Source organism: Megalops cyprinoides, chromosome 13, assembly GCF_013368585.1.
Source record: "Megalops cyprinoides isolate fMegCyp1 chromosome 13, fMegCyp1.pri, whole genome shotgun sequence".
Lineage (NCBI taxonomy): Eukaryota > Metazoa > Chordata > Actinopteri > Elopiformes > Megalopidae > Megalops > Megalops cyprinoides.
The window spans coordinates 8748688-8775492 of NC_050595.1; the positions used below are offsets into that span (position 1 = coordinate 8748688).

Sequence of the window (26805 nt, forward strand, 5' to 3'; positions counted from 1 at the left end):
CACCCCCCCGACGGCCCAGGCTATTGGACCTGGGTCTCGAAGCTCCCGTTCAGCTGCCCCTCCTCATAGTCCATCTGACACAGAATCATGTTGTTCTTTAGGAAAAACTTGTCCCCCACGCAAAACCTGCAAGCAAACACAGAACATACGGGATCTGTAACAGGGTCAGTGCCACCACAGCCCGCACCTTCACACGCAGGTAAGGAAAGCGACTCCTGTACAAATGACACAACATTGAAGAAAAAAAAAAAACGGTCCGTGTTTCCGAAGCACAATTAAAGTCTGTTTATCCTAGCCTTCTACAAATGGCAGTTTTGGCACGCAGATCAATCTTTATCCTTCACCGTTGCTCAGTGCCATGAAACAGAGATTTTTTTTTTTTTTACAGTTTTGGAAGTCAATTGTGATGCGAGCGTGAAGGTGGAGCTTTAAATAAAAATGGCTTTAGAGAAACGGGGCATTTCAGAGCACACGAACAAGGGGCCTGGCACTCGGTGGAACCACGCTCGCCCTCCCAGGCCTGGCACAGGCATCACACCCGTTTCCTAGGAAACTGAGCCACAGGGCAGGCTTTCTGCACAGGCGTTCTGGTGCCAAATCATTCAAATGTGCCTTCCTCTCGCCTCTTTGTTGCAATCTACAGGAGAATTTTTTTTAAGTCATGATTGTTTTGGTGTGTTTTTTTTTTCTAAATAAATACTGAAGTGCTTGCTTTAACATATGAAAGGGAATGGGCTGTAGAGGAACGAATAACTTCAGTGAAGGCATTGCTGCTTCCACACCAGTGTTTCCCATTGGCTGTAAGGCAAGGCAGAGGGTATTAGTGGGCTAAAACTGCCAGCGAGTCCATTTCAGCAGGCATCCAGCATAATTACGAGCAGATACAGAAGGCCAGTTGAGGGTAATGCAGCCATATGCAACGTGGATGAGAACCTGACCTTCTTACCGAGAGAGCACAGCTCCTGAGTAACCCAGGGTGTTCTCTCTGCATTTCCGTAATGTTGTTAGAATGCTGACCTTTAGCTGTGTTGGACTTGGCCTACCAGAGAACAGAGCTCACTTTGGTGCGTGGGACTCCTGTTGGATTCCATCTAGCTGTACCACTTTCCCTAAGAGCAGGGCATGAGGCAGTGGTGTAGGTTTCATTAAAAAAAAAAATGGAGCAGACTGTCGCTTGGGGGCAGGAGACATGCAAAGGAATCCGTTATGATTTTTTAATACAGGTGCTTCCAAATTCCACATATCACTTTCTTTGTGTTGAGGATAATTTATACAGTAGTAAAGTGATGTTGAATTTATGCTTCTACTGTATACTGTTGATAATATAATGTGTAATGGAGAATTGACTTTGCAATATTTTATGCTTGGGTTACTCTTGGTCACAGCTCTTAAAAAAAAAAAAAAAAGTTCACCTGCAAGGAGACATTTATAAAAACGCAATTCTGACACAAACTCAAAGAAAATTCCAACAATTTTTTGGCAGGGTGCATGGTTTTGCCCACAAACAACCTCCTTTGTTCACGAGAACCTGTGCTTACCAATGCATGTTTTCACCATTCTACTAGCAAAATCATCACCTCTGACTGGAGCATCCAAATTCTTAACATTTCTTGTTTACCTTTTAACATTTAAAATAGCATATTCAGCTAAGATAATGGAGAATTTTCCATGTGCATCTTTTTCTGCACTCAAAATTCACCAAAGAGTCAGAGCAGGGTCAGAAAGGAAGACAATTGGTCATGCAACGTCAAGTCAAAAGTCTTCAAGATGTGTGACAAAAATAGTAACAACACAGAGCAGGTGCTCTGTGAAAAAAAATGATTTGAAATTGAGAATGTAGTTGTTTTTTTTTTTTCAAATCCAGCAAATGTCACTCATTGGTGCAGAAGTTGTTAGAGGATGGCCAACAGGTTGAGACTGAACACTCAAGCCTGCAGACATATACAATGGCATGTGTCCAGGAGCCATCCTTCTGCTTTGACATTTGTCTTGGAATTATAATCTGACTAAAACGAGACTGGTCTGCAGGGTGATAAATTGCATGTCTGGACAACATGCACCTTCAATCTCTGCTTTAAGCATGCACCATGCCTGTAAAAGGCCAGTGGGTTTGGGACGATGAAAAGCAACTGGTGGAGAAAAGTCTCACGGCCTGCAAAGCTCCTTCGGCGTTGACATCACAGCACTTGTTCTAAACACACCTCCCATGTGATGAGGTGGGGCGTCTGAGCAGCTGCCCTTGTGGAACTTTGTTTCGCCAGCCATTTAGCTGCACTACTTTGTGCTTTCAGAGCTAAGCATCCATTCAAAGTGGTCATGCGGGATTTATAGTTAAAAGTCAACCATTTAAACAGAGCATCGACGGTTTGATCTGGCTCGCCACTGGCTTGGCAGCGATACCGCTTTTGATACATGAGCTGAAATGAAGAGTTTTTCTTCCAGAGCTTCTAATCTGGGTGCTGCTAGCCACAAACAGAGACACACACTAACTGCCAGGGTTGAAAGTAAAAAAAAATACTTCAAACAGGTCATTACCAATTTAGTTCACTAAAAATATGTACAGTGCTCTTATGGAGTAGAAAATCAGTCAAATTAAAGCATAGAAAAAGTCTGGTTTCTGCTCAAAGGCAAGTTGAGTATAGAGAGAGCCAATGGGTGGCCCAATTCTATACGACATTTTTTTCCCCCCACAGTGCTGGTTGCCATTCCAACATGGCAGTCCAGATCTGAAAAAAAAGAGGCAATCTCACCGCACAGTCGTGATCTTTCTGCTTACCTCTGGTTACAAAGCTGACAGGCAAAACAGTCCAAATGGTAAACATTATCTCTGGCTCTCATCACCATTTCAAAGGCAGGGATCAATTTACTGCAGGCCGCGCAGTTCCCCGTTGTACCAAAGAGCCTGCAAGAGAGAATGGAGTGTGCGAGTTAGGTACCAAGCTGAGCTGCAGTACCGCAGAGTAGCCCCTGAAAGAGAAGAAACAACATCTGCATGCATCTAATGCACTGCACAAATCTATCTTGGCACGCACACTTGGTATTTTTTGTTAATGAGGGTACAAACCTAGATGTTAATTCTTTGCTAATGATCTAATTAAAATGATCACATGGTTCTAATCCTCCACTTCAAAGGGTTTTTTTTTTCTTCTTTGCACGTTGATCGCGAGGAAAAACAGGGTCCGAGGCTACCAATTCAGTTGCTGAAAGTTCCCTTCTTTAAAACCAATGGAACTAATGAGACTTAGCTCCAACCAAATCCAGATGGATTTTCGCACAAAAGGCTCAATTCTGTTACGTAGTCAAAAGTTCAAAAGCCTGCTGTAACAAGGACACCCGATTCAAGCCCTGTTAGGAACAGTGCGCCTCGGAGAGCAAGTTGGGGGTGGGTGGGGTCTGGGGGGTGGGGGGGGGTGGGGTCCGTGGTGTTGGTTGTTGAGGGGGGTAACCTTGGAGAGAGGTAACTACATGTTCAGCGGTGCCCGGTGCAAGACACACAAACGTTGAATATCGGTGGTGCTTGTTTAAGCTTATTAGATGGGCACCAAACAATCAAGGTCACAAACAGAGTGGCAGCACCCGTGCAGATCTCCTCCAGCAAGGGGGGGGGGGGTAAATTCGGCTGCCTGTCCTCGTGTCAAATTTACATTTCCATTTTCCAAGCGTCTGACCATATGTTTAGCTCAAAGATTTTTTGAATCACAAATAGACTTACATTTTATCCGCGGGAGCTGCGACACGAAAGGACTCTTGTGGGTGGGGGGGCGGGGGGGTGAAGCGACAGCAGACCCTTGCTCTGACAGCGTGTTAAACACTCCGCCAAAGTTCCGGGCTCACACGGAAGAAGAGGCAAAAGTTGGGAGAACGCCATCATATTAGTCTCCCTCTGCTGCTCCCTCCTTGTCACCGGAAACTTCCATCCAACAGACCCGGCCTTTAATTAGCGCACACTGCCCCAGTGGAGTTGTATCTTAAAGTAGTGAGGAGAATTTCGGGGGCGGGGGGGATGTGGCGGCGGGTAGCTGCAGGAGATACAATGCCTCAGCTTCAACACCTGATGTTAGAATCTGTTACTGTTCTGGGAGAGAGCTGTGTGTTTGGATTTTATATTTGGACCTCTGTCACAACGAGGGGGCCCATTCCGCTCGAACAAGATGTGGCGCCTCAGAGGATTTTGTAAACTTGAACGGTTCCGATGTACGGCTTTAAAGGACAGGATGTTAAACTGAGTGTTGTCAGGATTTCGATTTATTGCAGAGCCAGTGAAAATGCTTTTTTTTTTTTTTTTATAAAAATGGCCAGAAAGACCCTGGGCAACTCGGCACAGAAATCTGCATTCTGGCTTAAACAGTACATTCAGACCCAACCAATTTATTGCCACGTTTGGTTATTCCAAACTAGCGGCTGTAGCCAAATACAGAATCAATAAACTTGTTTTGGACACAAGATGATATGTACGCTCGTAATGTCAAGTCACTCAAGGTTAGAGGTTGGTACTTTCACTATTTACGACTGTTGGCAGTCCTGTGGGACGAAGCTGTGGCCGGTTCTGTTTCCTCAGAGGGCCGATCCAGTTCTGCCCGTTGACACACAGACAGACTAGCCTTATCCAGGAATTGGGGTTCAGGAGACCTGTTCCTATCACCAAAGAGGAAGCCATGTCTGATTCAGACATGTTGCCCTGGCCCAGCCAGAGACTGAATGCTGTCACGATCCTCGCAGTCTCTCCGTCTGGTCATGTCCTGTGAAATCAGCAGCCACTGAGGGCATCAGGTGGTCACAGTTTGTAGTCAAGGTTCGTGTTGTCATGCATGTTCCATTGTTTTTACATGTAGAGTTTCACTTTTTCTGTGCTAATGCTTCGCTACTGAGTGTTGGACCGGTGCACTGACCAACAGCCAATCAGCAGACAGCGCAGAGTGAGGTCATATGGTGTGAGTATCCACTGCTAGGCACCACCATGTGACTCCTCAGGCACTGTGCTTAAACACCTAAAAACAAATTACATGTTCAGTGTGTCTCACTGAGGGCAATGTACAAGCTGAGGGTTAGAATCAGCTAATTACAGTGCTACCTTTACATGTTGAGCTCCATAATTAGGAGCCTATTCTAGAGGTTCTGCAACAATGGCTTGTAATTTTCTTACAATGGAGAAATGGGAGGCACAATCTCTTGGTCTTGGTGCTAAAGAAATGGCATGTTAGGGAAGGCCGTTTGAATGAGGGAAGTGTATGAAGTAACAAAAAGTTGGAGGTTTTAATTGGCTTTCTAATGAATGAGAGCACCTGCCTCCCTTTATTCTTTCCAGCTATAAAAAAATGAATGAAAGACTCAGCAAAAGCATTCACACACACACACACACACACACACAGGAACAGGCACGCATGTATGCACACACACGCATGCCTGCAGTGCCGCTGGGAGGGGGTCAGAGAAGGCTGCAGTCTGAGTATCAGCGCAGTTTACTGCCTATAGCCTTCACCTGTTTCTGTGTTAATGTCTGCCCAAATCCCGTTCTGTTTTTAGAGACACAGTGGATTTCAGTTGCTTTGCCACTAACATAGCATGATGCTTTTAGCCAATCCCCCCCCCCCCCAAAAAACAACTGTCAACTAAATTCTATTGTCAATTCATTTCAATTCACATTTCATGGCTTATTCATGCACTGCAATTGTGGGCATCACAGTCTGATTGAAGCAATTTTCAGTGCCCAAGAGTAGTTCCATTTTCAAGGTCCCCATCAATTTGAAATTCACCTCAAGAGTCTTGCTTATTAAATCAATAACTGCGCGTACAATACGGGAAACAAAAGTAAACATATCCACTTTCCTCATTTATTGAAGCGGCCATTCTTATGGAAATACAGTTTTTAGTGAAAGCTTGAATGAAAAGCAGTGTGGTAGCAGGGTAGTGAATAACAGATGGTTGACCTTGTTCTGCTAATGAGTCACACGTTTTTGAGAACCTTGGTTGGTTCTGACAGTATGAGAAAAAAAAATGGTTCCAGTAACTCAAGTTGGAGACTTGAGTGCTTGATGGTTAATTTAAGTGGTATTAGAAGGTTGCTGGCTTTCAATGGGAAGGTCACCTGCAGACTAGAAACTATAATGGCAAGAACTGAGTCTTTTTGAAGCTATATAATTTGAGATAATGGGAAAGAAATCATTAGAACCGCATTGAGGATGGCCTTCTCCTGTTGAAGTGCCTTTGGGTTTCATTGGTTTTTGTCTTAAGGCTGTACAGTGCATCTTGCCGTAGAATAAAAGAAACTTTTGCGATTTTTCCATGATCCATTACAACATGCACTTTGCCTGTGTAAAGATGCCATTAAGGATGACTGCTAACTGAATTCATTAGATGGCACTTCAGCACTTGGCCAATATCTTCGACTGTAAGAACAGGGGAAAACACTTTGGAAAATGCACACTGTATTATACTTTACATTGATTTACCAATCTAAATCAAACATTTGTAAAACGGTACACCGTGATGCTCGAGTCTCTGAACAAAAGAGACTTTATTTATAATTTACACTGCTTCTATCGCGTCATAATTTGCCTTCACATTTTTACTTGAGTATAAAACACAGGAGTTAGTTGGGCAAAGGGCACTGCTTGTTGTTCACAGCTTTAAGATGGAGTGCGGAATTTCAACACGTCATTTTTCTCTTAGACGAGGGCTTTAATGACACTAGCCGAAGGAGCCAAGGAGCCAAACCCATTTGCATAATAAAAACAACCCTTTACCACTGGCAGGCTCATTGTGTGACTGTGAGAGAGGGGACAGTTAAGGGACAGATGTTCTCTAAACTGTTTCCACAAACACACCCGTGAAACTTCCCAAACCGTCCCAGCGCCTCCCGTCATCCGCCCGTCTTTGTAACGGAGCTCCAGCTCCTCATGACTAAGGCGACAACCCGATTCTTTGGGAATTGGCTTGTCAAATCCGCAGGGGCCAACGGAAATGTGCGTTTCGAGCCCTTTTTTTTTTTTTTTTGCACATTACCGTGTGTCAGCTTTTGGAGATGTGTAGCACATAAGGGTGCATTACAAATGCAAACCACACCATTTCTGTATCAGAGAGATTTAGGGAGAAAAGCAGCCATTGGCCACTGCTCAACTGAATGTCAGTTATTTTTAAGAAAAGCCGAACAGGCTGTTTCTTTGTATCTAGGGCCTTAGTGTTCTGCATGCCCCCAAGAGACTAACATCACATTTAAACATTAAAAAAAAAACACTGCTCCCAATTCATCATCCTGCCATTCCTCTTTCTTAAGAAATATTTGTATTTGCAGCAGGTCAAAAAAGGGGGCATTTTAATTTCAATTAATAACACTCCTCTCTGATAAGTGAATGACTAATCTGTCCCCCTTAATATATTTAATAGCTACAAGATAAAGAACTGTTTGAGGCCCGCGGCCCTGGCAGCTGGAAGCACTGGGCTAGCCAACCTGATACGTGGAGGTCACAAGATCCTCAAGCCCCCGAAAAATGAAACCGCTAATTAATCTATTGTTCTCTGTGTTAATGAAAGAGAGTGGCGAAAGCTGCTAATAAACCTCCAGCCTGAATGAACTGAATGTGAAACAGGGAGGGAAGAAAAAACAAAATTGTGTTTCGGAAACAGCCGCCAGTTGCGCCGTAGCATCGCGGGATGCCTGCGCTCCTGAAGGTATGAGTGCAGCCGGAAGCTCCCTGTAATTAATGTGTGCATGGCGGGACTACAGAACCAGAGCCGGAAAGAGAGAGTCCAATACCACGCGCTCCATACCACATGCCCGCTCCTTTAATGAACCACCACGACATGAGGATGAGAACTCTGCACGAGAATTTGTGTGTGTGTGTGTGTGTGAGCGAGAGAGAGAGAGGGAGAGAGAGTGTGTGTGTGTTGGGGGGTTTGTGCAGTATGCATCACCTGCTCTTAAACCGCGAGTGCGAAGCTGCCTCTTTGCAGCACGAGTGGGAAAGTTCTTAATTTGATTCATAACAGAATTCATCTCAAGCGTCTTCAGCTGCTAAGTGGCACACATTTGTTTCAGGCTGAGGAGCAGAGGAGAGTGGGCTAGATTTCATTAGGCTGTTAGGACAGGAGCAGCAAGTCTTTCTCTCTCTCTCTCTCTCTCTCTCTCTCTCTCTCTCTCTCTGTGTCTCTAGCTCTAGCCCACTGCTACTGCCGCTTCAGGCTCATTATGGGACCGCCAGTCTCTCATGAATTTGGATATAATCACACCGCAAACAAGTACAAATTTTAATCATGAATGAACGATACGCTCCTTTTCGTAAAAACAAAACAGGAAAATACATCCCATTTAAATGAAGGCAGCTCTCACCCCATCCCCCCCCAAGATGAGGATTAAATCCATTTGTGCCGAATGCTGTGCTTCAGGTTTGATCATCATGTCGTCCCTCTTCATCACCTGCCTGTTGCCTCATCTGTTCCACCTGCCCCAGCCAGGGGCAACAGAGTGCAAGTGTGCCTCTACCACTGCACCCTAACTGCATTCAGTCTAGAGGAAATGTGACGGCTGGTCTCTGCCTCTCTCTCTGCGTACACCTTGTACCCCCAGCTGATGACCTGGCTGGGGGCTTGCTGACGAGCGGGCGGTGGACAGGCGGAGGGAGGTGGGGAACGCTCTCGAGGATAAATGGAGGGATCTCCCAGGGAACGCACCTTAACGCCCGGGAAATGATCATATTTAATTTAGCGAGCAGATGGTAAAGGGAAAATGGGAGAGGGAGGGGGGTAAAGGACAAGTCCAGAGTCACCGCGTCTGACACCAGGGCACCCGGAGGACATGCTCGAACTCCTTCCCGGTGTTTGTGTGTGTGTGTGTGAGAGAGCTTGTGCACGCACGTGTGCCTGTGCGTGTCTGCGTCTTCCATAGGGAGACACGCAAACAGCTACCGTGACCATTTCTGACACCGTCTCCCCAGGGCTACAAGCATTAAGGAAACAATGCAGAGTCAACAAGTACGGAGAACGCGGAGAGTGGCATGCCTCTCATCAATGTCTGCCGACTTGCAACAGCTAACAAACAGATGCTTGGCATCCGTCGACCGAAACAGCCCCAGGAAAGTCAGCTACAGCTCTAGGAATAGCACACTCTGGACTAAAAAAAAAAAAAAAAAAAAAAAAAAAAAACAAAAACAACCCTGCATGGCTCTTCCATGTACGCACGTACATGTAAACACCACCTCACTTGTACTCTACCTCACTTGTAGGTCGCTTTGGATAAAAGCGTCTGCCAAATAAATGAATGTAATGCAAATGTAAAGCAGAGGAGGGCGACTGACGTAGGGCGGCTCAGTAGCATTGGTACAGGAAACGACAGTGAAAGAGGTGGTTTGTAACGTGGGGAACGTGGTGAGGTGTGTGCAGGCGGAACGGGCGTGGCGGACGCCCTTACCTCAGGTAGTCCCTGCGGCAGAGGATGAGGTTGGCTTTGGTGTAGAGGGTGGAGCCCACCTCGCCCAGCCGGCAGTCGCAGCAGGCGCACTTTAGACAGTCCTCGTGCCAGTATTTGTCCAGGGCCTTGAGCAGGTAGCGGTCCTTAATCTTGCGGTTACAGCCGGCGCACCCCTTCTGCTTCCCCTTGGGCTGCACGGAGAGCATGGGCACACCTGTGGCGATAAGGGAAAAACACCAACGCCGTTATGCGACATACCACCCTGACAAAAAAGCCCCCCCCCCATCATGGCTCCTCCTGATAACACTGGCCGGGCCACGGCCTGTCAGGACACAGCACTGGAGTCGTATGGAACATGTTCAGGAAGTTATCTAGCAGCAGGACATTTCATAGCATTTACCTTGCTTAGGGATGTTTTTTTTTTTTAAAAAAAAAAAAAGAATGGATGTGACTGTGGGAGTGAGAGGAATAGAAACGTTCTCAGTGTATTTGTTCAGCCCTGCTGTCTGCTCAGCAAGTGCTCTAGAACAAACTCACTTAGGGCTGCCCGCGTAAAGTTGTACCTGATGGACAAACAGCGTCTCAAATGTACGCTTGTGCATCATCACTTACAAGAAAAGCACTTGATTTACAGTGCGTTAGGTTGACCGTCAGAATCATTCTTCTTCATTCAGCAAAGCCAAGCTCAGCGGTCCCATCGGCTTGCGCCCTTTTTTGATCCATCTGAACCTTTTAAAGCACCAGCAGGCAGCTCTCAGACCCCCATCGAAATGCCGCAATGCCCCCCCCCCCCCCCCCCGCAGCTTCACTTCCTTTTACACTTAACTGTGCTTCTGCATCCACGCCAAGTGAGAGGAGTAACCAAACCTTCAAACGGCCCTGCTGTCACGCAAGACACCCCCCCCCCCCCCACAGCCTCCTAAAGGACAAATAAAGTCCATTTAATAACTGCACTAAACGCTAATAGTCTACCTACGGTTGACATTTGTGTTTGGACTAAAAGCTCTCCTCAATTGCCCCCCCCCCCCCCCCCCCCTCCCCTACTCAGACTAGAGGCGGTAACAGCCCCACTCAGTGGCCCCCAGCAGCACTAACAGAACGCCCGCGGGCCGAAAGCGCAGGGCGACAGCTCTTAAGACACTCTCACACACACTGAGCTATTGATCCGGCTAATAGAACACACTGTCGTGGACGGCGCTCGGTCGCTCGGCTTTCAAAATGCATCTCTGATGAAACAAGAAAGACAGGCATGGGAGCCGTACCACAACTTCATATTCCTAAAAGCCAGCCGCGCAGACCGAAAATTAGGTGGCCAGAGCGTGACCTGTAGTTTTATTTGAATCTCCACAGACATTTATTTGAATCTCCACAGAGCATCGTACGGAGGAGGAGGCATTTGAGCTGTATGGAACAGCTTGTCCTTTTTTTTTTTTTTTTTAGGTATTTGAATACCATTCTTGGAATGCGGCACTTATTAATGTAAATGTCAGTCGCTGGATAAACGGTTCATAGTAGGCCAGTCAGGGGTTGCGAGATGGATATGAAGGTGTTGAAGTGCAAGGTGCTGTATTAAACAGTTCTAGTTTTGGTGTCGCCTTACACAGCACTCTTCTGCTTTACCTTGCAAACAGAGCTCTGTCAGTGTGCAGGCTGTGCGCTACCAATACTTTTAATTCATTTTTACTTGGGGGGGGGGGGGGGGGAACCCTTAAAGCCATTCCTCACTTTGTACTTTGTTCTGAGTATCAAAGCCAGCATCTCTCTTTCTCTGTCTCAGAATTACAGTTGGTTGGATCCATACTGCTCCTCAATTCCTGATCATACCCTCATCAGTAATACAATGAACATAATAGAATTAGCCCCCCCCCCCTTCTAAGGAAAAGGGAGTGGGTGGAAACAAAGCTTGTTAGTCAAATGTGTGGCTTGGGTTTGGAAGTGAACACTGGAGCTGTGGGGGCACTCGGCCCTCAGATTTCTTTATCAGAAGAGGAGAGGGAAGAGTAATTGGTCCAGTAGTGGTGGTAGGAGACATCAATTAGTGCCCCATCTGCCCCCGAGCTCCTGCACATCCTCCCACTTTAGAACGGGCTCCTTGAAGCAGGCGCATTACGATCACAAAACTTGCTATAAATACCAATGTTCGGTGCAAATGAAGCTAAAAAGCTTCAAAATTGAAGCCACACTAGCTCAAGGCTAGCATTCTCCTCTACCTGCATTTCATGGCTTGTTAGAGGATCGCTCTGCAGGTACGCCAACAGTGCTCGTCTGTCAGGCTCGTACAGAACTAAAAACAGGTTTAATGAGGAGAGCACCAGTCAGCGTGTGTGAGTGTGTGTGTGTGTGTGTGTGTGTGTGTGTGTGTGTGTGTGTGTGTGTGTGTGTGTGTGTGTGTGCGCGTGCGCGCGCGCGCACGGGAGCGTACGTGTGACAGGGGAATCGGGTTCCCTCCAGTTCCCTCAGGGATCGCACCGAAATCTTTAATTTGCCATTTATGACAGCTAATTAGTTATTCTATTCAAAATCTTTGCTTTAAATAAGAGAACTAATTATACACAAAGGTCGCCCCCCTCTCCCCACCTCTAGCGAGGCACTCATAATTGGTTTAGACGCCCACACACCCGACCCACCTACCCGTTAACAAAGCATGTAATGCCTTTCCCACAAAGCTGCTGAAAGAAGACCTTTAACCCTTTGATCAGACTGGCTGCTCACTCCCCATCATTACAGTAACCCCAGAGCCTTTCCCCCGTGCGCAACTCTGTGGACGGATGCGAGTTTCGAGGGGATGCGGGCGGCCCCTGCCTCTTCAAGGCGATGCTTTGTGCCTAACCTAGATTTGAAACAGCAGCGAGTTTTGAAACTACCTTTCCCTCACACCCCCCCCCCCCCCCCCCCCCCCCCCCCCCCCCCCCCCCCCTCGTCTCCCCGGGCCTGGGAGCGCCGCCTGAAGGAAGCGCCGCAGAGTCAACACAAAGAGAACGGGGGCTTAATTGGTATACATCTCCTTCGCATTACCGCCGTCTGGTAACAAGGAGCAAACCGCCGGGCGGAAACGGGGAGGGAAAGGCACTCGTGGAAAAAAGAAAAGCTCCGGGAGGAGCGCGCCCTAAACAAAGAGTTCGGGAGAATAAACGGCCGTGTGAACTAAAAGGTTGTATCGGTTCCCTAATGCCGGAAGACAATTCGCCCCCCGCCCCAACCGCCCAACCCCCAGCCCCCCCCCCCCACTTTTCGCCGCGCTCCGCGCCACGTGAAAACCCTCACCCCCTAAAACTCCGCCTGGCACTCGCCGTTTGCGCTCTGCCGCCCCGGAGAACAAAAAGTTACATTATAAAAGGGAACGGGAGCCGGGGAGGCAGCTCCCACTTAATCCAATCCATTTAACAGATACAAGTGCCACTGACCTTCCCGTGTCATTCCGTGTCACAAAAGCATACCCCTGTCGCCGGTGATTCATATTTTACAGGGGGGTGCATTTTTCTTTAAAAGAAAAGAGCTTTTACCTTGCCAAACATCTTCCCGGGGAAATTCATTTGCCATTAATACTTCGGACGGGGCTTGTCATCTCTCCCTTTCTCCTCCTTCCCTTTCTTTAAAGACCTTATCTTTTTCTTTTTTTTAGAATATGTACAGTTAAGTTTGCATTTGAAACTGTCAGACCATGTACTTTCCATTATAGAGATAGCATCCGATTTCTATGTAAGCCCATTTCGAGTTCCATTTTTACCGCTATCGAAAAATCAAATCGACGTCGTAACCCTATTCATGTATTTAAGGTTTTTTTTTCAGAAATGGTTCAATGCACTCGAGGAAACGCTTTAAAGCATTATAATGCAATTATCACATCAGCGCGGTGGACCAATATTTCCCCGGGTTAGAAAAATGGAGAGAAGGCGTGTTCTCTTCCACCTCCTCCTCCTTTTTCACACGTGCTGTAGCACACTAATCTTTCAGAATGAGCCAGCAGCAGGTCTGGGAAACCGCGCATCCATTCTTTCCCGAGTAGGGTCACTCTGTGTAATTAAATAGATTTGATCAATTAGGTGGAGTGACACAGCAACGGTGACTCGGCTGTCCTCTGTGACAAGGAAGGGCCTAGAGGCGTTGCCCGCCCACCTGCCCACCACTCCAGGGGAGCGTTTTCGAGTGGGCCTTGCGTCAGTGGGACTTCCTGTACCCTACTTTGGCGGCAACTGAGCAAACTGGGCCTCTGCGAAGGGGGACAATTACATGATCGCTCACGCGGGCCTCACAAAAAATTACAGCAAGTGTTGATAATCCCCTTCAGTTACAAAGGTGTCAGCCATATTTGAGCAAACAAACCGGCTAGCTTTAATCCCTTTAATACAAAGCTATAAGCCGGACTCTGTTTACATTTCGGTTGAGTTTATGCAAGGAGTTTGCTCAATCAGGTCTCGAGCCTCATGAAAACAAATACGGTTCTGACTTGCATAATGCCACGGTCCACCATCAGTGAGACTGATGTAGGAAAAATATTTGAAAAGGCTGTGAACACTACCGGCTCTACACTTCCGGAGTGTCATCCTTTCCACAGTACTGCTGTGGGAATGGACAGACAAGGCAATCACAAGCCAGGAAAACCAGCAGAGCTGACGGTCTACAAATTTGGTGACCATGTAATCAATCCCTGGGATGGACAGCAGGTCAGTGTACACATTCATATATCAGATCCATATTCCTGATTTAAATATGTGCCCCCTATAGAGAGCTACATTTCTAGGGATGGAACTTGGAAGGCCAAGGAGGAGAGACACAAAGGGACCCTATTTACTGTATCCCAGTAACAGCACAGTAATGGGCTAGGAGCAACAGCGTAGAAAAGGCCTCTGTGGTTGACTCTGGGAGCCTGCATTGGGAGTCTGCAGATGAACGCTGAGACCTCTGAGGAACTCTGGAAACCTCTTCGTTGCTGTGGTGCAAGTCTCTACTCTTTACTTTTCCTGCTTGGTACTGGTGAGAGAAAGAATAAAAAAAAACACTACCCAACAATGCAGAATCCAAGAAATGACAACAGTGGTCAAATTCTCAGTAAACACACATTTTCTGCACATACCAATCAGTCAGCCTAATGCTCTGAGGACGGGCGGAAGTGTGGAGTTTGCAGCTTCTACATTACAGAGCGACTGTGGCCGGCGAACCTGTTTAAGTAGGAATATGCTTACAGCGGAAATATCATGGTCAAGGCGATCTTGTGCGGAATTGTGAATAGGACCTAATGAAATGCAGCAGGGATGAATGGGGGGGGACCACGGGGAAACGGTAGCACCATTGTCTATGTGAATCAACCCCTTTCAATCAGCGCGCATGATTTATATAATTGAGCCCTAGACAAAAGACGCCACGCTGTAGACGAACAAGACACCTGGAAGCCGAGAACAGCCAAATCAAAAAAAGCGTTGTGTTCTAATGAGCATCACCGAGGCTGTCCTGGATGAAAGCGGATTTTTTTTTCTTCATCCATTCCGCTGACACGCAACACAACAGATGACCATGTTCGCTCACGCACAGCTCCTCACAATGCTACGCTCTCCAGACGCGGCAACGCGTGCGCTTCGCCGCAACAAAGGCGTTGCGGTGCGCGGTCGGGCGTCTCGCCTCTCTCTCTCTCACTCTCTCTCTCCCTCTCTCTCTTTCTCCAGACGGCGTGCGAACGGCAGTCTGCGGAAGCACTCCGCTGCTGCTCTGCGATTATGACATAATTAACACTCGCGGTACAGGAAAGGGGGGGTGGCGGCACGGGGAGGGGGGTGGCAGAGCCCGGCGCTGCGGTGCAGGGAGCTGTTCATTAGCGAGATGCACTTTCGCAAACTTTCGCAGCCCCGCGCCGCTAATAAGCCCCGGTGAAACGGAGCCGGGCTGACCCTGGCACTGCCCGGCATAAGGGAGGGTTTTGTCTGGAGGAATAATTGCTCTTTTCACATGTTACAAGTGTCCTGACCCCTGCGGTCAGCCGCCACTCTCCCCCGCCGTAATTACTCCTGATCCCCTCCAAATGAGACTGCATTAAGGTCTACAATAACACTGGCCAAACTTCAACCAAGGCGCGGAGAGTCTCCGCAGACCGGGCCTGGAACAGAGCTCCTTTTCTTCAACCCGCACTCCCCCTTCCCTCACCTCCTTCTTGGTCATTTCCATGGCGTCAGAGGTGCGTTTCAGAAGCTTGAAGCCAGGGAGAAGGGCCGTATCGCTTTCTGGATAGGCTCGTTTGGAGCGGGCCTGCTTTCCGCTACTCACCGCGGTTTGGCTTTCCCTATGCAGTCCCAATTAGCGGATAACTTCATCAGGGTGTTTTTCCGCGCTCTCTACCCCCACACATCCCACCACCCCTGTTATTTTTTAATTTATTCACCTGGGGTTAATTAAAGAAATGAATCATGGAGATATGCAACAGCTTTCTAATTAAATTCATTAACGCGTACTTTGAGAGGCGAAGCTGGCAACATTTGCTGTCATTACAGAAGGCAGCTTGTTCAAACACTTGGGCGCTTGCGAGCGTGATGGGATTACAGTTCTGGAAGGTGAGCGGTCCACAGCCCCACCCAAGGAGGGCCCAACGGTCTCAACCTTAATTATGCGGGGTTAGTGTCACGGCCCAAGAGGACTTAAGAGGGAGGGAGATCGGGGGAGCCCTGGTCCTGTCAATCAGAGGCCTAAGAGAAGGCGGGGGCAGGCACCGATTCTATACTCTTAACGAGATATTCAGCTCCCATATTCCTTCCACCCTACGCATGTCGTTGTCTAGGCACTGGTGCTGTCTGCCCTGCTATGCTAGCTATGGATTACACTTAGGCCACACTTCGTATTGAGCCAGTAAATTGGAACAGTAATTGCAGACAGAGCTTTAGAGTGTAAGCACACAAAGCTGCATATCTGGTCAGCATGTGGAACACCTGCAGGGACAAGTATGTGACGGAGTATACCGCCTACCAAGCACCCATTGTTACTCAGGTGTCGTGGCTGGGAGTGGATCTGTACATCCTCTCACTAACAGGAAGTGATGCCATCAGAATGATGTTTGGAAGAAAGTGCTTTTATTTGAAAATGTAAATGAAGTTTTGAATTCCTCTTTTAGGCACGGAGCTATGATTCAGGGGGCTGACAGTGGGACTTTGTTTACAGGAGTGAAGTGCTTTATGTCAATCGGCTTATTTCCTTCTAGACTTTGATATCTTTTAAGGGTTGCTATTTTGCAGTGGTTCCATTTCAGAATGCTACAGCTAAGATTGTCAATATCCCGTCTAATGAAACCATCCAGATACAGGTGAAATCAGTTCTTCCAGATTACAATATCTTTCGAATAAAAGGTTAAGTGCATCCGTTCTCAAACACGATCATTTCTTACTTTAGGTAAGCCCCCCACCCCCCCCACCCCCACTTATCAAACTGTCACTTCCTGATCCCTGACACAATGTAACCATTAGCAGTGTCACTACGGCTTTCCGATGCACAGTGCAGAATAATGCCAAACACACACTTTAATGCACATTAAAAATGCATTCGGGAGGCATAAATGTAGACCTCTAAAGTTTGTGTCACTCCCAGGGTACGAGAGTGATGTATGGAAACCACCTTGCAATTACCGCTTGCTTATTATTTGGAAGGATATGCCAAGAGACAGGTGCGGGACTCAGGGCCTTTTAGTTTGAAACAGGGAAACGCACAGTCAAGCTCCATTTGGGGCCCATTTTAAGGCGAATAATGCATATTCACCACAGGGTGCATATTTGGGGAGCATACTCTCGCTAGTTATTGAGGCCTACCTCCCTTTGAGACAAATAAGGAAGCTGTATGCTGTCGGGATGCGGGGAAATGAGATTATGCTCATAACATACTGGAAAGTCCGTGATCTCTTTTCAATTTCTTGCACAATGGGAGTTGTCACTAAACATATATTTATGTAACGAATACCCTTTCCTAAATTACACGATTCAAAAGGTCAGAGCAAAGCACATTGTGGTTTAAATTTAATCTGGCCCTCACTGTGGTGGCTGGTGACCAGCACCATTTACGAAGTAGGATTTTTTTTTACTGTTTGTCATTGTGGATTATCATTGATTTGACAACCAGCTGTTGCCGCACAGCGTTATATTTAAGGGTTTGGTTTTAGACGGGAGGTGTTTTTGAGTTATTCTAGCTACTTCTTCAATACCAGTGGTTCTGCTGGCAGTTTCCACATCTGTATCCCCCCCCCCCATCACCCAGCATCTCTTAATCCGCTTGTGCGCATGAAATAGCAGCCTTGAATACATTTCCCCGCAAGTCCTCTTGGCTGGTGGTGTGGGAAGGTGGCTGAATGAGCGTGCCTCTCGAGGGCTTATTGATTGCACACGAAAACTCAAAGAGTTAAACGGAACAGCCACGCTATTATCAGAGCCAGTGGTCAATGGAAGTCTGTCAGACATTTTAGCACTGTAAGGAAAAAAGGCAAAATCCTAGCACACCCCCCCCTACCCCACCCACCCGCCCACAAACATGACGGAGGGGGGAAATTACTGTGACCCTGATCCATGGCCAGTAACCAATTTCAATTAAATTGGAGCACAATAGTAAATGTGTGTGGATTTCAGCTGCCACTCACATTTAATGGCTCAAACTACATTTGTGTGGGCTGGTTCATGGTCAGTATTGATTAAATCCACTTCCACATCCCCCCCCCCACAAAACCTATCCCCTCTGTTTGGGAGGAAAAAAAAACCCTGCAATCACAGTTTTTTAATTAGTTATTCAAGGTTTGATTTATTGAAGGTCATCCAACGAGAAATTGGTCTCTGACCAGCAAGTTAGTTCTCATTAAACAGGCTGTGAGGCTATTCCATTTACCAGCTTGTCACTAGTACATTGGATTTAAAGTAGCTCTTCCATCCCTTATGTGCATTATGGCTTTTTTGTTATTAAAAAGCAATATGAAGAGATTTTAATAACCATGGCCAGAGAACAATTTCATTGGACATAATATTTTTGCTAAACATAGAATCAAATAAAGGCTTTCTACAAAAGGATTATTGTTACAAGTTCTGTTCAGCAGTATTCTTGAGTTTTCATTATATTTTTCTCAACGGACGCAAATACTAAATCGAACAAAATCAAAGTACTAAATGTGATTTATTTCTTATGAAACCTGTGTTGTGGGCACCCTTAAAATGGTCCCATCATCCACTTTGCATTAACAGGGGCAGTTCTGAGTGGACCATGAGCTTTCTATTCTGGAATATTCTTAGGGCTTGTTGAGCAGTATTCATAACTGCCACTTAATTAAGTTCTCTTGCTTTTCATGGACTGCTGAGAAATTCAGCTATGGGGAGTATATACATTCATACAGACCAACTAGACCACAACATCATTTACAAGTGAATTTGAACTGCATTAAAATCCAAGTTAAAAGGGTTGTATCTTCATCTAATTAGTAGTTCACAGGCCTCTTCACGATCTATTCTCCATCAGAAGGATAACTCTAACACTGTGAAGTATGTGGCCAAACATGGGCACAGGGTCACTCTGGCTATTGGCCACAATCTCCAGAAAGCACATTAAGATTTTAAATATTTTCCTCCTTCCTGGAATCGAAAATTGAAATCGCATCTTGAGCCGAAAAGCATTACCTGTTTCATAATATGGCTGTGTACCCCCATCCCTGCGTTCTCTAATCCTCACCAACTCTCCTGGAAGAGACTTCAGTGCAGAGAAGACAGAAACTTGGGCATTAATGATGTCCCCCCAACTCACTCACTCTCTCACACACACACACGCACACACACACACACACCACCCTGCAACATCCCTGGCCCATTGCCCTCAACATGCAATCAACGTGTGCAAATATGTATCCAGGGACTATTTTAGGAAGTGTTTAACAAGGTCTTCTTCAGTTAATAAGCTCAATGGCAGATCAATTTGTCTCAAGATGGAAACTCGCACATAAACAGATACACCCAGTGCAATTACGCGGCAGCCTCTGATTTCCACATAAATGATTCATTACAACGATTACTGGCTCATAAACACTCAGATAGGAATGGCAGAATTCATTTGTGTGGCTCAACACCTTGCCGGTGTTTCTTTCCCTCTCTTGCACTTTACAGCACTCGTGTGTCAAAAGTATTTCTCTGTGTAACACGTTTATATGAAACTAAACCAAGAATGGCTGCACCACTGAGTGTCTCATGGGTTGAACATTTGAACTTCATTTGAACTTCGTTTAAGGCAAGTTTGTTGAAAAGTTGAAAGTTTTGAAGTTACTTGAATTGAAATGAGTTTTGAAGTCCACCCCTTTTAGTTAAAGTGCACTGTGTAATGCAATCAGGGATATGCTGAATGTCGAACCCACAATTGTTGAGTTAAATGTCATGATATTGTGCCAATATTAGAGTGTTGTCAACAGTTCTGTGCTGTGTGCTCTTGTCTGACTGATTCTGCTTTGAATGAAAAATAATTATAATGAACAATTATGCAGTGGAACAACAAGCTACTTTTTAAAAGGAGTGGCCTTAGTCACAGTGAAATATTTCTACTGTCACAAGAGGTTGAGTTAGATTGTGAATAGGAAGTTTTCATATTTTTTCAGTGGTGTCATAAAAGACTGGATTGTCCGTTAATTACAGTTTTTACTAATTTTATGGACGTTTTTTTTCCCCTCCAATGAGGCCAAGACGAAAAAATGGCAGCCACCGGGAGCTTTTGCTTGTAAACACTGACAGTCTTCACTTAACATAGCCGATCAGGTGACCGAGTACCTGGGAAAAGGAGTAAAGGTGTCTGAAATGAACACAGCAGAACCTGTTCAGAGAGGCGGAGGGGAGGAAGGCTGTGCTAAATAAATAAATAAATTCATACATCCGCGCGTGAGGAGCTGTGATGAGATGGCACAGAGTGTGACGACCCGCTGTAGCGGAGGAGAAGAGCATGCTCGCGTGTGTGTGTGTGTGAGACAGGACTGACTCCGTGTGAACATGTCCAGGCTCCAGCAGACACTGGACTCAGCCTTGCAGTGAAAGTGGCAGCGAGCGAGTCTGCTACAACAAGGCAACTCAGGGGAATAACAGGCGGTTAAAAGACCAAAGGAAAGTAAATTAAAAACCACCTACTGTAAAAATCATCAATATGTAGCTGTATACCCTCTTTCAGCCGAGCATATGTACTATTACCAGGAGCAACTCCACCGGGACAGGCCATCACCGCTCCCGCTGCTAGGCTACTTGGTGCTCTTAAAGCAACAGAGCTGTAGCTGACTGAAATTGGACACATTTCAGGAAAAAGAAGAGGGGGGGGGGTGGACTGCAGGCAATATCGCAGACAATTCCTGTTCATGTAGAATAATACATCTCATTTGTTTCAGAGGTCATTCATTTACTGTGGAATCACCAGTGGAAACGAATGTGCCCGATCTGCCTTGCCCTTCATTTCCTCTGTCTCAACATCCTCAATATGCCTGCATTTGTCTCTGGACCCAAGGTGAGAGAGAGTTCCTCCGAGATGTTTTTAAAAAAAGGCAGGCCCAGGAAACATGGCCCAAAATGACAATACATATCCCACTAGAGTGTCAGAGCATGCGGTGATCTCTTAAAAGGATTCAGTGTTCGCAGATATTGCGGTGGTGTGTGTCCTGTCCTCCAAACTGAAAGAATGCACTAAATTTTTAAAATAATCAATCGCTGCTATTTTAACAAAGGGAAACGCATTAATTCAAAAAAGCTGCTCCTGGAATGGTACTGTGCTTTAAAGATGTATTTCAGTTTTGCTACATAGAACAGTACTATTACATTAAGTACTCCAAGCTCATAGTTTAATAATCAAGTTTGTCTGAGAACACACTGTCACGGAGTGCGCGTGTGACTTTGGCGAGAGCTCCCATTTGGATCAGTGGCATGCGCCCCACGTGTCCCAGGCGTCCGCTTCCGTTGTGGCCTCCCTTCAGTTCCAGTGGAACGATGGGAAACGATAGAAATCTACATCCACTGATGTCACAAGGCAGAAGCCTGATAGCGATCTGGAGCCTTGGGATGGGAGACAAATTTGCCTCTGATGCGCTGTACGTATGGAAGATGAAAGGAAACTCGGCGGAATTTTAAACCGCCGGACCGGGTCCGGGGGTCTCAAGCACAGTGCATCCACGGTAATTTCTCTGGGTGAGCAGCTGTGCATGCTGAACAGGTGAAAAATGCACAAAGCGTATGCAACACATGAGCCCAACAAATAGACCGAGTTCAAACAGGATGACGTCTTGAAGGTCTGTTTTACCGGCATGTTATTAACACATTTTAAAAGCACACTGCAAGCTGATTCAGTGATGTAGTCTGGCATGTATTCAACAGACTCGTTTGAAATGAGAACGTCAGAATTTGTTAATTTGTAGATTCATTATTCGAATTGAGCAAATCAAAAAATTTAACGATTGTGACTATTAAAAATTAACCTTGTCTTGGTAAAAAAAGAAGTGTCAGGTGTTGTGAACACCACCTGTTCTTATGAAGTAGTAAGCTCCAAAGTAAGCCGTAATAATATTTGAAACCTGGGGGGTGGATTGCATTAATGTAATTTCAATATATGAAATTGGCAAGTTTAATTTAGAGTAAGAACAAGCCAATAAGCTGAGAAAATAGCAAATACAAGAGGGAAAATTACATCGCCGGGAAAAAAGTGAAAAGACTTAAGAAATGTATAAAAGTAATCTCCAAGTGGAAATTAGAAATCAACCCACAGAAACGAAATAACAGAAAAGAAATATTACTGTCCACTTTCTAAATCAATATAACATTGCTACAAGACAGAATTACCATGGTAACTCGGGTAAAAAAGAATGAAGCAATTCTTATTATTTCAAAATAAAATCTGAGCCTGAAGCCCAAGTTTTATTACAGCGGCCGACAGATCACGGGGCTTGTATTTATTTGAAACATTGCTTTTCAATCACATGCTTTATGAATGTACAAATTTCATCGGACAGCCAGCCTGCAGGGTCGTAAATTAAGGTGCAAAGGTAACCAAGAATTTATCATCAAGTTTGAGAAAGAGAGGATTTTTTAACCATATTCTTGGAGTGCAGTGGTGCGAATGATCAGCATAGGAAAGGTCTACAATGAGAATCCAATTATTCCCGCTCCTCCGAATGGATTTTTAATATCTTATAGGAAAGAAAATGGTTGAATGGCTTTTTTTTTACACTGGAATTAAGTGTCACACGTGGAACTCTGGATAGAGTGTAGCCAAAGCAACACGAAAATGTTCACCTGCAGTGAAGTTTCTCTCTGCTTTCAGAAGTTGCCATTTGCTTTTAAGTCATCCATTCAGGCTTTTATTTCAAAAGGTCCTAAATCAAAGTGTAGCTTCAGCAATTTCCAATGTTTAACATCATGAATATGCACAAAAAGCATCAGGTGCGAACTGTATACTGTGAGTTGAATATGACATGTTCAAAATGTTGCTGCTGGGCCACATAAATGGACAGTGTTATAGTTTTGATGCTGATGCCTTCATTCAAAGTCAACTGTGTGAATATTACAATTATCAGGGAGCCGTTCTCCATAAATTACACTGCTAACAAATTCAAACAGCTTGATGCTATGATTTATGTTTGAACAAATTTCTGGACACACACCAGGGTTTTTTTATCAATGGTTTTCTTGAGTAATTAACTCATTTCAGAGGTCAAGAAACCCAGCAAGTCAGCTGTTACTCCATAGGTTTTGAAGGTCTGTGGTAATTAGGTTTAGTGGAAACAGTAGAAATTCTTGAGCGGAGCACCAGTCAAACTGACAAGCAGGACTATATTCCAGGCTCAGAAGCATTAAGTATTGATAGGAACAGGTTTCTGAGAAGGTTATGTTGAGAACACGTTTTGGAAATGGCAAAACAGTCGGCCTTTGAGTTAAAATACAGGAAACGCTGTCTGAGCTGACCTACCGTAACCTCCCACTCGATCTGTATGCAGGGCATTTAAGTGGTTTTACAATATCGGCAATATCTTAAGAAAAATGAATACAAGATTGCATCCTTTTAGATTCAGTGCAGTAATGTGCATTTTGAGTGATGAGGTGGCCGTCTGAAGAGAATGAAGCAAAATAAATGACCAAATATTTTATGGACTCGAGGCTAGGAATTTGATTCAATACATAATGGGTTATGATTTTCTCAGAGCATCTACAATTTTAATAAAGGCAGCTTGACTATGGATGCTGGGCTTATTGTAGGTCAGAAAAAACGAATGTGAGATTTGTGAATGTTTAAAAATAGAATGACAGCGAAGAGAGAATTGATTTGTATCCTACTTTCCCAAAAGAGGTTTAGAGAAGAGGGGGGGAAACTAGATTATCTTTCCTCAAGGAAAACTAGTTATTTCCCAAGAACGTTCACAGGCAGTTCAGACCTTCAGCTGCATACCCCTCTCAGCGTGCACACACACACACACACACACACACACACACACACACACACACACACACACACACACACACACAATCAGGAGTTTATCTGTGTTATATGCATCAGGTTTCACAACTTATAACTCAACCTGTCACAGATTTGAGAGGTCTGTTTTCTTTCAAGGGAGAAAAAAACGGTGTGAGAGTAAAGTCTAGAGGGCAGAATAATTCATTTTAGGTCAAATGGAGTTTCATTCCTTTTGCTATGGATTTACCTCGACTGAAGGTGTCACACAGAGGGAATAAGCAAACATATGGCAAGCTGGCAGATTAGTTAAAGGCATAGGGTGGTATACACTTATTTTGCACAGGAACTGAAATGCCCTCTCTCAAACACACACACACACACACACACACTGTACACACACATGCACACCACTTCTGAGGACAAAGTGCCCTGCGGTCAGCCTAGTCAGTCAGGCCCACGTTTTTCCTCTCGGAATGAGGCGTGCGTTAACAGCCCCGACCATGAAAGTGCAGCTCCTGATGGCTCTCCACGTCTCTGCCAAAATGCCACTGCAGTTGGTCGGGCCCAGCATGGAAAGGGTGAAGCTTTTAGGCAATGAGCAGCAGGTGATCTCAGCTTTTCTGCAAGTCCTAATGCTCCTAAAAGCCACTCTCCCCGTTTCTGTAATTGGGCATCAGTAGTTAATGTAGTATTGACTGCATTATATGCTCCTGTGCATCCTCTCCCGGTAATGCCATTTGCATCACCTTGTACATTTACCGTATTGCTTAGCCAATAGCTGTTAAAAGCAATCCGAATCATGAATCAAATAGGAAACTTTTAGCAAGACAGACATCTAAAGGAGACAATTTACAGCTGAGTTAATCTGGGTACATTAGCAAGACATGGATTCAGGGAGACAGACCAATTTATGTTTCTCTGACATTCCCTTTATAGGTTTTTAGATGGGTAAGTGAAAAGATGCTTGGCTAAAATAGATATGAAATATCCATTTTCAAACATAAATAATGGGTCTAAAATGCAAGCCATTACTGTTGTAAAAGGGCCCCTGGATAGAACTCTGTGCATGCTGGCAATATTCTCTGAAGGATGACAAGAATAGTTCGTTTTAGGTCATAAAAGGTTGGGGTTGGCAGCATTCTGAGCATGCTTTTATGAAATTAGGCTTGGCTAAAAAAAAAAAAAATATATATATATATATATATATATATATATATATATATATATATATATTATATATAACAAGAAACTACTTTTTGAAGCAAGATTATTTTTCGCATAGCATGGCCGCCTTAAGAGAAAGTTGTTTTAGACGTTCAGGCATTAACTCACAAATATAACTACAGCTAGATTTCAATGAATCAAACTGCTTGGAGCAAACAGGGAACAATGGATTCATTTAATCGTTTATCCAGGTTTTAAGGCATACAGCGACAGTTTTAAATTGAGGTAATCTAACTGGGATCAATAAACAACGTGACATAGCCGGCGACTAACACACCAAAATATGACAATGCTATCATTAGTGCAACTACTACAGTGGATCGATTGTTAAAAAAAACGTTACATGGACAAAGTCCTTTCCCATTTAGAGTTTGCGGTCAGTTGAAACTCGAGCGGAATGAACACCTACACTCTTCGCTGTACAGAACTACCACTGTTTACATGCTTATCGCGGTGAAAACAGGCGGTTATTAAGCATCTATACAGAACTGATAGCCAATTGACTTGGTTACTTCCAAAGGTCGATGCGCTCGCGAACGCAATACAAATGCGCGATTTTACAAAATTTCAATTAAGCAAATGTAGGGCGATAACACAACCAATTTAGATATACGGTGGCCTTTTACAGAGAAGAATATTAAGGTATATGAAACAAATAACATACAGAGCAAACGCCTCCTACTCAACTTTGAATAACAATAGAAAGTAGAAATACATTGTCTTGCAGTTAGAGCGCTCCGGAGTGTTTTGGTTTACTGAATGTAGCGCTGTAAAATGAATCGGATCATTAACGGGACGTTTGTAAGATGCCCGAATGTGATTGCACCTTGATGAACAAAAATGGACATAAAAAGAATATACTCAGCGACATCCGAATTGAAGACCCCGGTGTCGGCAATCGTAGCCCACCTACCCTCTTCCTTGTCCAGCACCATCGTCCTGAGGAACAAGGAGTCCGGCTCCAAGCGATCCGTTGTCGGCTCCAGAAGCCTTCACCACCCGGTCGACTTGTCTTCTTTTGGAAATTGCCTTTGCGATAGTAACTGAATCGTCCTGCTGCAAGCTTCAGTCGCACGGTCCTCCGGCTCTTGGAAATTAGATTGCTCGGTTACAGAAACCCATTCAAAATGAACACAGTCTTGCGTATTATTTTCTTGTTAATTTCTTAGAGAAATTCAGCGTCTCCCGTCGCAGTTCGTGCTCGCTTCTTTGCTCTCAAAATAAGCCTCCACGGGCTAAACTAAAACTGCAATTTACAACGTCAAAACAAGACTGGTACGCTAGCATATCTTCCATATGAAAAAGCGAGAGCGAGAGGAAACTGGAATTATTATACTTGCTTGTTAAATATGTTACTGTATTTGGCGGATTAAAAGGCTATTTTCACTGGAAAGATTTCTTCCCCGTAAAATGCTTTTTTCCGCTTTCATTTGCTCCGAAACTGTAACTGTATTCAAAAATTCCAATTCCAGACTTGACAGGAGCTAAAAGCATACTCTCACCGCCTTTCTCTCCCAATTTATGTGCTGAGCTCTCTCCTGCTTCTGAATAAATGCGCACAGTTCCCAGAGACCCACGGATTCCCCTGTTAATTAAATCAATTCATTATGCTCAGATCTGATTAGCAGCCCTTCCCCCCTCTTTGAATCAATTATTCAATACACAAACATAATTGCTTGTGCCAGAGGTGTCTAAGTATTAGCTTATTTAACTCCAAGGACACTAATTACCCCTAGGGCAAGGGAACTTTTCTCATTAATTCTGACAAAACACAA

General features: G+C 45.0%; 1 protein-coding gene across 1 annotated transcript; it reads right to left on the minus strand.

Moving 5' to 3' along the window:
* On the minus strand, positions 1-26805 carry lmo1 (LIM domain only 1). The gene is made up of 4 exons (XM_036544562.1): positions 25944-26805; positions 9404-9617; positions 2777-2902; positions 1-126 (listed from the first exon to the last, which is right to left on the minus strand). The coding sequence occupies exons 1-4, from the start codon at positions 25963-25965 to the stop codon at positions 21-23; spliced, it is 468 nt and encodes a 155-aa protein (XP_036400455.1). The 5' UTR covers positions 25966-26805; the 3' UTR covers positions 1-20.